General features: G+C 32.7%; 1 protein-coding gene across 1 annotated transcript; it reads right to left on the bottom strand.

The window, feature by feature from the left end:
* Positions 1-1,359: 1,359 nt before the first annotated feature.
* LOC148598714 (dorsal-ventral patterning protein tolloid-like) lies at positions 1,360-2,588 on the bottom strand (the record flags this gene model as incomplete). Its single annotated transcript, XM_088560011.1, has 2 exons — positions 1,360-1,834; positions 2,418-2,588. Coding segments are annotated over 2 exons (345 nt in total), but the record flags the coding sequence as incomplete, so codon positions are not given.
* Between the last annotated feature and the right edge of the window lie 11,984 nt (positions 2,589-14,572).

The following is a 14,572-nucleotide window of genomic DNA, read 5'->3' on the forward strand; positions in this document are numbered from 1 at the left end:
ATTATGTGTTCTGTTATTATTTGAAGGCACAATTACTTTAATTCTGGTTATTGGCAAATATAGATAGAGTAATCAAGGGAACCAATGTAATAGCGGTAATAAAAGGAATGCACTCCAGGGACAAAGACCACTAAAAACTGGGAGCATGGACCAGGTGCACCGGTCCTCTGATTCTCTAGAAACACCCGCCGAGTTGATATTTGACCACTGATTGCATCCCTCCTAAAAACTTTGTCATTTTTTTGTATGGCAATTTATCAATGTGTATGTATTTAGTGTTTGACGCTGCTACTCCATACCCAGTCTGAATGGTAATGACTGATTATTTTAATTTTTTTTTTATGGTTTCATCATTTTTTTAATTAGTTCTGAGCTCGCTTTCAGTAACTGTGATAATACAGTATATCTATACCTCTTTATTTTCTATAATTTGCTTGTTGAGGTGTTCCATGGCTGGAATTAAATGTTTTATTGAGACAATTTGATTGTGATTGTTGTTATAGTTCATGTTGATCTTACCTAATTTATTGGAGTGAAGTAAAAAAAATAATAAAACCAGGTGGCATATGATACAAATAGTAAAACGACAAGGAATCTTCATTTGGAGGGAAGGGAAGTTTATACATAAGTTTAGTGGAACATTTCCCCGGGTGTTTCTAAAAAAAGCAGAGGAGGCTTACCCTACCTGTGCACCTGGTCATTGCTCAAAGTTTTCAGTGGAATGGAGCTTTTGTTACTTCGTATGTAAGATTTTAATTACTTCATGTTCTTTGTTGTGTATTTCTATTTTCCATGTCTGGTCATTGTCCCCGGATTACGTTCTTCTGATTACCGCTAGAACCTTGGTTCCCTTGATTACTCTACCATATTCCTGAGGAGATTTTCCATCTATAACCTTAGTTTCCTTGATAATTCTTCTACAGAAAGTAACATATTTTTCAAAGTTCTGAACATAAAATATATGTTAAAAAACAACATTTGCAACAAATCTTCGTAACTCTCTGCGGCATGTTCCTCCTTGACTATTTTAATGGAACAAAAGAACTATGAAGAAAAAAACACAACAAAAGTTGACAGTCTACAATAATAGTTTTATGTTTGTCAACCATCTTGACAAATGAGATAAGGTAATTCGATAAGTACAGTTAAAATGTTTTTATTCCATACAAACTATATAATAATGACAATAGAAAAGTGTCACTCTACGTTTATTGTAGAAACTATAATGTTTTTTTATTATTTAAATCTACCTGGGTGTGTAATCTCCAAGTTCTAACATATTTTTTTCCCATAAAAACATATCAATGTTCTTGACGTAATCTACATCTTTCCTACAATACTTGTAATTACGTGCGTAAGTTTTTCATGAATAATTTATTCATATGATTTACAAAACGTTTAGAAAAGAAATAGTGTTTTTATTGTGACGTCTAAGCATTGTCCACATTTTAAAGTGAAGGATTGTAACAGTTCAAAAATATTCAAAATGTATGTAATCATTTAAACTAAAACATACAAATGCACCTCAAGAATAAAGATGGAAGAAGTAAATGTTTTCTATTTATTTTTTCCGCGTGGATGTAAGGCACGGAATTACATTATCCAAACTTCCTCCCGCTTCATTCGCTATGCATGTATATTAATAGGAGTGTGTTTTATATCATTCGAACTTGCGCCATATATATATATTAGCTGTGAAACCAACTCGTACTTTTGACCCATCTGTTGTCATCTGTATATACATGTATCTTCCAGTAGAATGTAGAACAGGAGGAAGGGATTCTCCACTAAAACTTCCAAGTAAAGAAGCACTAGATGATGATCCATCATAAATCTAGAATCACAAACAAAATGTCTAATACATCAATTGTAATTTGTTAAATATATTTTAAAGAACTTCATTTTTTTCTATACATAAAACACTTTTTAATTTATTGTTTGACACTAATTTGAATGAATTGTGCACATATGTAATTTTCTGTTAAACCCAGTCCAGTCTGTATGCCTTTCAGAAATAAATTCATTGATTCTCTGTTTTCTTTTCTAGTAACATACCAGCTGAACACTTTCGGATTGATAGTTTTTTTTAAATACGAGTGTACATTGCAGATGAATAAATGTTTACGAGAATAAAAAAGCAAAAGCCACCTCTGTTGCGTTTTAGAAACTTGCTTTTCTGGAGTGGAGAAGTCAAGTTAAGTGTCCTGAATAATCCAACAAAAGACTTTAGAAATAGTAGACACTGCCAAACACGCAAGAAACAAACGTAATAATAATGTATCCCAGTGTGGCAATATGTGTATCGACGGTTTGTTGCTCGGATGAAGTTTTTGTGTCAAACTAGTTCAAAACATTGTCTGTTTGATTGTTCAAACGTTCATATACTTAAACGCATTTAGTATTTCCAATATTTTTACCTTTACATAATCACAGCAGGACTCCAGTTCAAATCTAGTAAATTTGATTTCAGCTATGTTTAGGTAGCCAACATCAATGCTCCAATATTTGTTCAGGTAGTTCGAGTAATCACTAGGATATCCAGGACTTGTTATGCTTGTGTGATAGGTATGTTTATAATCTAGAAATAAAAAAAAGCATTATCCTTGGTATTAAAGTTACCAATTTAAAAAAAAAAACATTATCCGTTCGTTTTCTTAGGGCATGTATGGAATTTTATATATTTTCACATCAATTCGTTCTTTGTCTATATACAATAAGAATGTTGTTTTATCCAACCTAGAAAAGATTGATTGTCCAAATTTTATGAAAGAAAGAACGACACAAGCTACTCAGTGAAATTATCCTATCTTTAGTAAAAACAATAGAAAAAAAATGACAGGAGTTACCTGAGACAAATACAATATACATGTAATCGATAGGCAATTAATTATATCAATTTTTTTTTAACAATGTCACAATGTCTGCTGACAAATCCTGTTAAACAGGAACATGAGTAAGTACTACCATAACCCGGCCAGCCAAAGCTATATTTTTATATAGCCTAGATGACCGAGTGGTCTAGGGCGCTGGATATTGTTTATGCAGGTTGTGTTGCCACAGATGCCACAGCCGCACGTGTTCGAATCCCGCGGATTTCAGACCATTCTATACGTTTACATTATCTTCCCTGTATCAATTTGACAGATGGAGCAGTGTTTATATATATATATATATATATATATATATATATATATATATATAAATGGAATTATCTACTAATATTGCACTTTAATTTCTATTGAATTGAATGCGCAAAACTTTATTACTGCATGATAAATATAAGTAATGATACAGGGAAGATATATATAAAACTTAAGTTTTGTGAGTTTTATGCTCATATAGTTTTATGAGTTTTATGCTGAGGAAGGATATCTGTTATCCGAAATATTCAATTTAAATTTTACCATCTTCTGGTGTTGTTAAACATATTTAGACGTTTATCTTATTTATTGTTATATTTCGCATCGTTTTTAATTTAAGGGTGATTGTTGACTATTATTTAGACGATTATATATCATTTTTTCCATACTAAACTTTAAGTTTCAAAAGAGTCTGGATTATATTACACAATATTTTTTGCAAGTCTGGTACATCATAAATAATCCGTTCTATTAAACCTCAAATACAAATGTGTTATTTTCTAAGAAGTACTGTTTTTCATACCTCTTACATTGGTTTTAAGAGTCTGTCATACCTTACTACCATTTTCTTACCAATTTGTGTGCGGTCTATCAAACCTTACTAGTACTACATTTCTCTTTCGTGTCCGGTCTGTAAAAACTCATTGGCAATTTTCAATTCTTGTTTACATAACTTAGTGCAGTTTTCTTTAAAAATCTGATAAAGCATTACTCACTACGATTTTTACAGATGGAAAAGATTGTTCAATCGGTGAACGGTAATTATTTTCAGGAAGTCAACCGGAATGTCATATATGATATGATATACGATATGAAAGTAACCGTTCTTTTAGCAACATATCCTTGTGATAAACAGCGACATTATTTTTATCTTGAACTGACGTGTCCTCATACTGATAACAATCAAGTTTTAAAGCAGCGTCGACAGTCTTTACATTTAGACTTTAGAACTTTTGACTACACGAAAGCCGTTCGGCCAAACATTCGGACTTCGCTTTTTGGTTTTTTCCCCAAGCGTGTGTTTTGTATTAAATTTTAATTTGATTTAAGTTTACCTTTTAAATGTGTCGTTTACTTTTTCGGTATTTGTATGTAATGCCAAATGAGCCGCGTTGCGACATTTGTTTTTCATTGTAAATAGTCTGGTTTATCTTACACTTTTACCATTTTCATACTTAACTATCAGTTTTAAAAGAATCCGGTCCAACAGGAATACCATTTTCAAAGACTGCTGTTTATCATACCTTTCTTCAATTTTTAAACAGTCGAAACTTTCATACCTAACTTACATTTCCTTAACTAAAAAAAATGCCTCAAACACCGCTAAGCTTGTCGTAAAAAGCAACTAAATAGTGCTCAGAAACCTAGCCGGGGACTAAGCACTCTGCCCACAGAGCAACTGAGATGTGTGCCCCAGGTGTTGGAATTGGGTACCCCTGACGTGTTACATGCTTGGGTTATTAGGCTAAAATACAGAAAAACCTGAGCGCAAACCATAGTGGTGCACCGTGTTGGAAAGATGCTACGTTCCTCGCACGTTAAAGGCCCCTGCTGTGGTATTCCATATGAGTAGGAACCTTTGCGCTCCGCCACAGGAGCTAAATTGCCCGACCCTACCCATCCCTCACATTTTCTTGTGGCAATCAAAATTTGTCGACCCTATTATCCTTGTGTCCCATCCCTTTTTTAATATCATCATTATTTCATGTTCATCGCCTGAATATAGCTGAAGTATTGATGCTCGGGCGTTAAACCCCAACAATCAATCAATCAATCCTTAACTGGCTGGTTTCTAACAACATACGACCATTTTGTATAAAGGACTCTATGTTCAGTCTATGATACCTCTCTACCATTACCCTAAGAATTTGGCTTACCGTACCTCACTACCATTTTCAAACATTGAGGTTTACCTTCTATGAATTTCATACATTTCTAAGGAGACAAATTACAAAAAAATATAATCATATCTGAAAACCGATTTCTACAGAATTCGGTTTTCATTTTCCTTTTTTGACGAGTTAAAGACCTTGATTAAAATTACGGGACTAAATTTATTTTAGCTTCGCAGTATCGAAAAGAAACCAGATAACTTGCAGTTAGGGATAATTTATGTATCTAAAATAACGTTTTTCATGACTTGTTGCCATCATTTTGGATATTGGTCTCCACAGACTCTTTAAACCAGTTTGTGTGAAAAGTCAAGATGAAGAAAAACTATCATTTCTTTCACTACCATTTGTCAACAAAGGTATATATGCAATTAATTTGGCTCCATCCTCTATCACAAAAACGTTACCAACAAATTCCCCCATATTTCAAAGACAAATCTATACCAATTATTTCCTATTCCTATACTTCACCTATTGCATCCAAAATTTTCAATTAAAGGCTATTACAGAACCTCGAGATTGAGGACTTCAAGGCTAAACCACCTGACTGTTCTTGCAAAACCTCTCCATTCAAATATGGTCCTTCTGGTCACGTCGTTAAGGGAAATTTAACCATTATCGAAAACGAATCTCTGCGTAATATCCTTTCTAAAGGTCCCAAGTACCGTGAACCACGCTCCATAAATTGGAATTATAACTTTAAAGTTCTTATGGATGCCGTCGAGGACTATGCAAGATAATGGATAAAACAAGAACAAGAAGACATTGATTCAGAGAAGCAGAGGACGCTTACCCTACCTGTGCACCTGGTCCATGCTCCCAGTTTTTAGTGGAGTCCGTGTTGCTCATTTACTTTTGTTACTTTATATGTATGATTTTAGTTACTTTATGTTCTTTGTTGTGTATGTCTGTTTTCCATTTCTGGTCTTTGTCCCTGGATTACATTCTTTTGATTACCGCTACGGCATTGGTTCTCTTGATTACTCTTTCTCTGTCAGAGTGGTTAAAGGGCGTAAGGTTTTTAATTTTGAAACGAATGAAAGGTCAATGAGTGCCAAGGCTACATCAGTTTTCAAAGACCCCGATGTAGCAAAAACATTGTCTACTATACATGACAAATATGTTGTCGTACCAGTAGACAAAGCCCAAAACAACATTGTTTTTTGTCTGCAAAAACGTTTTATATCCAATATTTATGATCAGAAGTAGACGTAGAAAATAATAGCAGTGATAAGACCTATACTGTTACCACTCTCTCCAAAGAAGAGATTGTGGAAAACCATAAAACTGTGCTACCCTCTTTTGGTCTCCCTACCAAGGACGATGATTGTGATTTACCGTCTATGTACCGGATATCTAAATTTCACAAGAATCCATACAAACAACGTTTCATAGCTGGATCTGCAAAATGTACCACCAAACCTCTTTCAAAACTTTTAACTTCTATACTCACAACTGTCAAAGAGGGCCTGCAGTCCTACCACGACACTTGTTACTCCCGTAGCGGTATTAATTCAATGTGAATACTAAAAAATTCGAAAGATCTTTTGGAGACAATCAGTTTAAGACTATTATCTGAATATAATAGCATTAAAACCTATGACTTTTCAACACTGTATACTTCTATTCCCCATACTCAGTTGAAATCCCGACTTAAAAACATTATACATCGTTGTTTTTCCAAAAAAGATGGTACACCTAGATACAAATATATAGTTCTTGGTAGAGCGTCCTCACACTTTGTATGAAATAATTCCAAATTCCAAATAAAAAATATACAGAGGAAGATGTTTACAAATGCTGGAATTTTTAATCGACAACATATTTGTCCAGTGTGATGGGCGTGTTTGTCAACAAACGATCGGCAATTGGGAACAAATTGTGCTCCTTTACTTGCTGACCTATTTATTCACTCTTATGAGGCTGACTTTATACCTAATCTGATCAGAAAGAAAGAATATTCTTTGGCTAGATCCTTCAATCTCAGTTTCTGCTCTATAGACAACACAATACAATTTAAATTTGCAAAACACTGAATTGCAAATCTTGCGCCGCTTTTTCTTCAACCTACCATGTCATGTGAGTAACCATTGCATGCAGATTTGCATGGGATTTAATGAAATGCATTTTATTATATATTTTTTGATAAAATAAACTTATAGTTTCAATTTAAAAATCATGGGATTTTCATAGAATCCCATGGAATTTTTTTGTGTCCCATGGGATTTTTTTTCTCCCATGGGATTTTTTTCTCCTATGGGATTATTTTTGTCCCATAGGATTTTTTTTTGTCCCATGGGATTATTTTTGTCCCATAGGATTTTTTATTTGTAAATCAATACAGTTAGAAACATATAAAAATGGGTACATGTGTATGAAGAGATATTTATTACTTTATTAAATTTTATAAGGAATATGCATGTTTTTATGTATTAAATTATTCAACTTAAAAAAGAATTGAAGCTAAATTATCTTGATAAGTGTTATTTCTTGAACATGCGTTATAACAAAATATAGTTCATTTTTTTTGCATTGCAAAAGTACTGATATTGTTGATAAACTACAAAAAGTTTAGTCTATCATCACATTTGATAACCATATCCACATTCAACACAAAAGTATCTGTATTTTTTGGCATTTTATGTCCATTCTTAAACAAAAAGTGTTAAAATGCAAAATCAACTTTATTTAATACATCCCCTTTTGTGTAAAAAATTGGGTTGATTTTGTGCAAAATGTTGGCAAAAATGAGCAACTTAACGCCTAAACCTTCTTTCATAATTTCCAAGGATATGAAATAGATGCCCATGCAATTTGACAGGAATTAAATGTCTGAATCAAAGTCTAACTTATCATTTTGAACCTTATATCATGGGCAAAAACCACAGATCATATAAACTATTCCAATCTGGCTAACATAGACTTAATAAAAACACCTAATATTGTCATGAATGTAAACACATATAAAATTACTTAAACACAAAATGAATGCTAGATACACATTACAGCACATCAAATCATAGTAACGTACAATAATGTATGTTCTAAGTTTTTCCTGAATCGGCAGACATTTATCAATGATTATTTAAAAAAAATTAAAACCGTTTTTGCAATGGTGGGGATTTGAATAAAATGAAATGGTTTCTTCTGATGAATAAACGTGTAACTACATTCCTATTTCAAAATTTACATGTTTGTTGCTTATGTCTGAACCCCTACAGTTTCCTTCAATTTTACCCTCCCTTCTGTGAATGCGGCTGATACATCTAAATTATTTCTTGAATGTCAATACTTTAGCTTCAGTGGGAATAATATTAGCAGTCACAAGTACATGTATGTACATATATCATATTTAGGTAGCAATGATGTTTTCTTTACAACTGTACTCCAGTATCACCAAAACAAAATTCTCAATTTCTCATTTGATGGTAATAATAGTAAAAGCTCATGTTATGTACTGCACACTTTGTAGTGATGATCTGATCATGATAGTGTTACTCTTAAGTATAATGTGAAAATCCTCTTAAAATTTTGCCGGAGTTTCTTGCTGTATACCAGTAGCTATTATGACCATAGAGTCCCAACCAATAATGATACCTACAAAATAGTTAAGAACTAAAAATGTCATAGTGTTGGGTAGATTTTTAATTTAAAAAAATGCAAACAAAGCACAAAAATGTGATGTCAAGGTCAATGGTAATTAACCCTAGAGCATGTAGAAGGCTATACATCTTAAAAATGCTTAACAACATGCCAATTATCAAAAACCTACCTTGAAAGATAATAAAGTAACAACCTAATGTAAACATGATTTGTGTTACTGGCTGACTAATTACTATGAAGGTGATTGGTCAGTTTCAGCAGGCAACAACCACCCCCTCACTTTTCAAAGCCATGCAAAGCATAATCTGTAGGTCTTCAACTCTTAATGGTTTCTTACAAATATTTCTAACTTATTAATGTATTCTGATTTATATGGAACTCATTTATGTATAAAGACAGAACTTAATGTGCTAAGTTGAAAAACTAACTACAAGTAATATGCTTCTTGTGCTCAATTAACTTACAGAGTGCACAGCATTAATAACAATTTGAAGTAAACTGATTACCTAAAAAAAACATCAAAATCATGTACAAGTAATGCTTTACCATGCATATATAGGAATACCTGTATTACAAGTTATCACATGTTGCTCTCACTACAGGATCCAAAACCCAATCCATCAGGTTGGTCAATGTATTAATAGTCATCTGGTACTATCAGGTTGTCTCTACAGTATACAAAGCTAAAAGTACTGCATTGAATCTCTACTGATGCATTTCTTCACATATTTTTTTAAATAACTTGAGTGGTTTTGGAAGAACTGTGCTAACAAGGTTTTCACATTAAAAACCAATCAGTTTAATTATCTCCTTTTATTGGTCTAGTGCATATATTATATCTTTACATAAAGCCTAACTTTCTAATTTTAATAATATAAAAAAATAGATGACTTTTTAATCATTCAAATAGTATGCGTGAAAGTTTCTGATAGTCTCTGAAACGAAAAACAAAATCAAACATCTCCACTACTATTTTGCGAGTTTAAGTGTAACTTCTATTAAAATGTGTGTCATGAAAGCGTCCTGTGTATTCAAAGCAAAACTGTTTCAGCCTATTGACAATGTCATCAAGATTATGTTAAAAAATGCATACCTGTGGATGAAAAAACATTGTTTAATCATTTAATAATCACTGAGTATTGCATGTATAAGTACTTACTGCTACAGTAAATGGGTCAAATGATAATCGCTCTTTTTAATTGGTCAATATTCTTCTGTAAGAAATGTGTAAGTGTATCTCTTTTAAATACAAGTCTTCACTTAAAGTTCTGAAAAAATTAAAATACAGCTAGACAAATTTAGTTGTACAAGTATCAAAATGCCAGCCACATGTGTAAAGATTGAGTTAAATATGGTTCTGTTGAAAACTTTCTGTTGGTATTGAACCCTCGCCCCTCCAAAAAAAACCCCCAAAAAAACCAAATACCAAAAAACAAATGTCAATTAACATATTTCAATCTTTGCACACAGCATATCTTATTTTAAGTTCTATTTAAGACTTTTAAGAACTAACATGTATTAGGAACACACACTAAGCAACAAATCCAGTTAAAACTTTTTGCAGGATTGTCAGGTAGTGCCTGTTTTGAACTATAAGTAAACAAATTGTAAATATATTCTACTGACTGAAAACTTGTGACTTGTTCTTGTAATTAATGTTCAAATGAAGTTGAATTGATTGCAAATACTTTAATGCTTCTTTGACAGATAAGTAGCTATATGCTGGGCAGATCCAGAAATTGTAAAAAGGGCTGGGTGTTAATTTTTTCACTAAATAAGTATAGCTGAAAAAACTCCCCATTAATTGACAAGACATATTTTCAAATAGAAATATTGATTTTGCAAGCTGATTAAATATAAATAAAAACATTGAACTTGCGAAGCAAAAATTTTCATCCGGGTATTTTAAATTATAATTTTATAATGGGTAAACACCGCACGAGGATTCAGCTGTAGTTCCCAACCTGTGACTGTGGAAGGAGGAGCCTGTTTCAGGAGCAGAGTAGTCAGAGCAAATCATGCAGATTTTCTGGAGCAGTACAACTCCTAACTTACTGTAGTCGGACCTTGACGTATGCATTCATTGCTGTATTGAGTTCGTTAGTTTCTGAACGACTGCAGCGTCAACACTTATCTCGCTGCTTGGACGAGGTCATAGCGGGGAATGAACCGTATATAAAAGCGTCTTGTGTCATGCGAGATTTCGGCATCCCGTTTCGACAATACATATTCTAGGTTTCCTCTGTAATTATCCTTTCGTATAACACTTGTTGTTTTATCGATGCAGGAACGCACAAGATGAGCATTCCAGTAACGTAGTAAATAGTTGTACAAAAAGTTATTTCATAGCTAGCGAAGGAGTTATATTTAGGTAAATGCTATATATAATATAAATCCTTGGGCTAACGAATGAAACTGCACTTTCTCGGGACTTTGTCTTGATTAAACATAGTACGTGTACATTTTAATACCCAGATCTAACGTAAGATGCTGGCATTTCCGTTCGTCCATAGGATAGTACCATATCAGAAAATAACTTCCATGCAAGCGAACCTCTTTCACGGGCTGCAGTAATTCGGTTTTGTAATGTAAATCAAAGCATGGACTGTAAAATCAGTTACACGCATAGACCTGTAATTAATTATAACTCCCTGTTACATGTACGGTTTTAATTCGCTAGTAAAATTATAAAAACCTTATATAAATTAAAAGAAAAAAAAACTCATTCACTAGTAAGCAGATCCTTTCAGTAAATATAATTATATACAAGGACTTTTATAATAGCCTATCAAAATCCTTTGGTTGTTATATTCAAAAAAGAAGTATTAAAAATGATATAATTGGATTAATGTGGATAATTTCATGCAAAATTGTGGTGAAAATGAGCAAATATTATACTATGACACACCCCTTTTAGAACCCACTTTCAAAATCTCGGTTAAGTTCACGTACGACACTATACAGGCCAGGTGACGAATAGAATCGCCCTGAGGTAATTTAAAAAAAAAATAATTGTTTTATGGCTCAGACAGAACAGATGACTCAACAGGTGACAGGATTTACCTGTCTAATATTGCAGTAGAAGATGTTCGTTCCCTTACAGTTCTGATCATCCGTGTGTATATAGTGTACAAAAGTGCGTTATATACAAGAAGCTTTTACAGATGAGATGATGACAAAGGTATACTAGTATATTCCAACATTACAGTAAAAATCCTTAATTGTATAATTTCAAAATCGCGTACATACATGTAGGGAAACTGAAGCTCTAAACTTTGTCATACCTCTGGTTATAGCTACAATTTATATGATATGCATTAAACTGTATTGTACATACGTGTAATAAGATTCACCCATTCTACTTTTCGAAACACTATACGGTGGAATCTACATGTACAATCTATACCTGGTGTACACTGAACATACTATTTTGTACAGTTCATATTGGTTACCAAGTGTCTACACGTTGAAGTTCAATGAAAGTGTACATTGCGCGTTTTTCTATTCAACTTTTGCGCCAATTGGATGAAAAACTAGTTTAATTGTCCCACCATATTTCACCGTGGTTGAATTGCGCTTAAAAAAGACTGGCACTAATTGTGTCAGTCTACCTGTAAAAGGTAGTGATATCAAATATTTCATAAAAATATGAAAATAAAATAGAAGTTAAGAATATATATATCCAAAAAAATGCCAAAAAGACGTAATCTACACTTAAAAAGATTTACCTTGTTATTGGATCTAGTATTGAAAAATTTTTTAAATGGACATTAACTCCGCCAGGATAACTTGCCGGTCCCAAGTCTGGATGTCCCTATCATATGTAAAATCAATTTCAATTCTTCCCATGCGCGGTTGAGCCACGGTGCTTCACACGTCATACAATAAGGACACAACCCATGTCATGCCAAAAACTGTTTTAAAGTATAGGAGAGTTCTTCGTGATGTCATCACTTACCTGTGATTTGGATTTGGTTGGCAAAAAAATCCCTTGAGTGGCATGGGGCATCAACTTTATATCATCATAACGTTTTCGTTTTTTAAGATAATTGAAAAATTCTTTTGGTTCTCTACACTGCCAATAATACTCTTTTTATCCACGGAATTTTAAAATAAATATTCAGTAATTAGACTATGTGAGCATAAAAATTTTAAAATAATTTTAAATGATAATAGAGGTTTACATATAAATATCATTTCAAATTTATTTTTTAAGTAAAAGAGTAAAAAATTAACACACAAATATGAATTATTTTATCTAAATGAAACATTTTACAGAACCAAAATTGGATATAAAATAACAAAGTTATAAAGTTTTGAAAATTGGGATTCTAATCCTGAATTTGCTAATTGTTTATTTCGTTGTATATTTGCCAACCAATTTAACACTTAATGATATGAAAATTAGTGAATATGACATCTATAATGAGATTGGCGAACTCACCTATAGTGGTCCAATTTCTATTTAAAGACTCCATGAGCGAATCAATGAAATACCAAAAAAAATGTCATCCTTAAAGATCTGACAAGAATATCATAACATATCCCTTACGAATAAGCCTATTCAACAGTTTAGTTTACTTATTGGGCGAGTATCGAGCTTTCCATGCTATGTGTAGAATATTACCGTAAAACAAAGGGTGAGAGACAAACATGAATATTTGTCCATAACAAATGAATCGTTAATTAACAAAGTTATCGAAGTGATAAACTCTATATGAGAGTCAAAATGAAAAGTCTGCATAAAATTTAAATGGTATTATCAAAGTACAACCGGAAAGTTTGCAACCATTGCAATGGTCATCGTCACTCGGTACAGGCATTTCCTTTGCACATTGAGGATTAAACCAGGTTTTATGGCGGTTGTCCTTGGTCCCCGTATAAATTGATTTTTTAATGTGACATTTGTGCATAAGAAATAATCAAACAAATAGTTGCTTCACATATTTTCGATAAAAATGAATAGAATGTATCATTTTCATAATTTTCCTGGGTAAATTTAGGGTCCTATGTCAGCTCCTATTTTGTAAATATCTTGATCTGCCACACGAAACACGTACGAAGCCATATTACGGGATGTATTTATTACCTAGATTATAAGTGCCCCCAGCTAAACCGACCACTTCCTGTATTTTGTACTTAATTAACAGTAAAACGGAATATCGAGCTGTTAATACCTGTAGTCATTTTCTCGTAATAAACGAAAATATGAGTTTTACGTATACATTTTGACTGCAGATGTTGATTTTTTTAAATTCATTGTAAAGATCAATTCAAACCAATATCTGTATAAGTTAAATAAGGCAATCATGCTCACCAGTATAAAGTTACAAGAAACAACAGTACATATCCCAGTATTCTTACAACTGAACAGAAGATAATATACGTTACAAATGCAAATACACAATCATAATTAAAGTATTTAAGTTCAGACTGTAAATACATGGAAAAGGAACCTACATAAATTACGCATCACCTTGAAATTTCCAGTGATTTTGAAATATATGCATGTACTATATTTTGAAAGAGGAGGGGCTTCTAAAATAATAAGGCTAGACATACTGGCGTCACAACTCGATACAAAATGAAATTCATCCTCGACACTTTTCATTGTGCACAAAGCACACTATCTATTTGACATCTCTATACCATAGTAATCCCCAGTTTCAACAAACAAGAAATGTGATGATAATCTTAGTTTACATCTAGTAAGGCATTTTTTTGTAATAAGTCCGTTTTGTTAAATATTTTTGCAGACTTGGTACAAATTTAACAACAAATTTGTACAAATAACACTTAGGAGAGACCTGAAAGGTTCCGTTTAGATCAAATGTTAAGTACCAGTCAACATACAATTCAGACACTGGTAATGGAAAAGTGATTCATGTTGGATAAAAAGTAATTCACGGTGAAGAAAAACCTACCAAACAAACGATG

The sequence above is a fragment of the Perna viridis genome, chromosome 14, assembly GCF_037379345.1.
Source record: "Perna viridis isolate PV_CMFRI_1.1 ecotype Kerala chromosome 14, ASM3737934v1, whole genome shotgun sequence".
NCBI classification, from domain to species: Eukaryota; Metazoa; Mollusca; class Bivalvia; order Mytilida; family Mytilidae; genus Perna; species Perna viridis.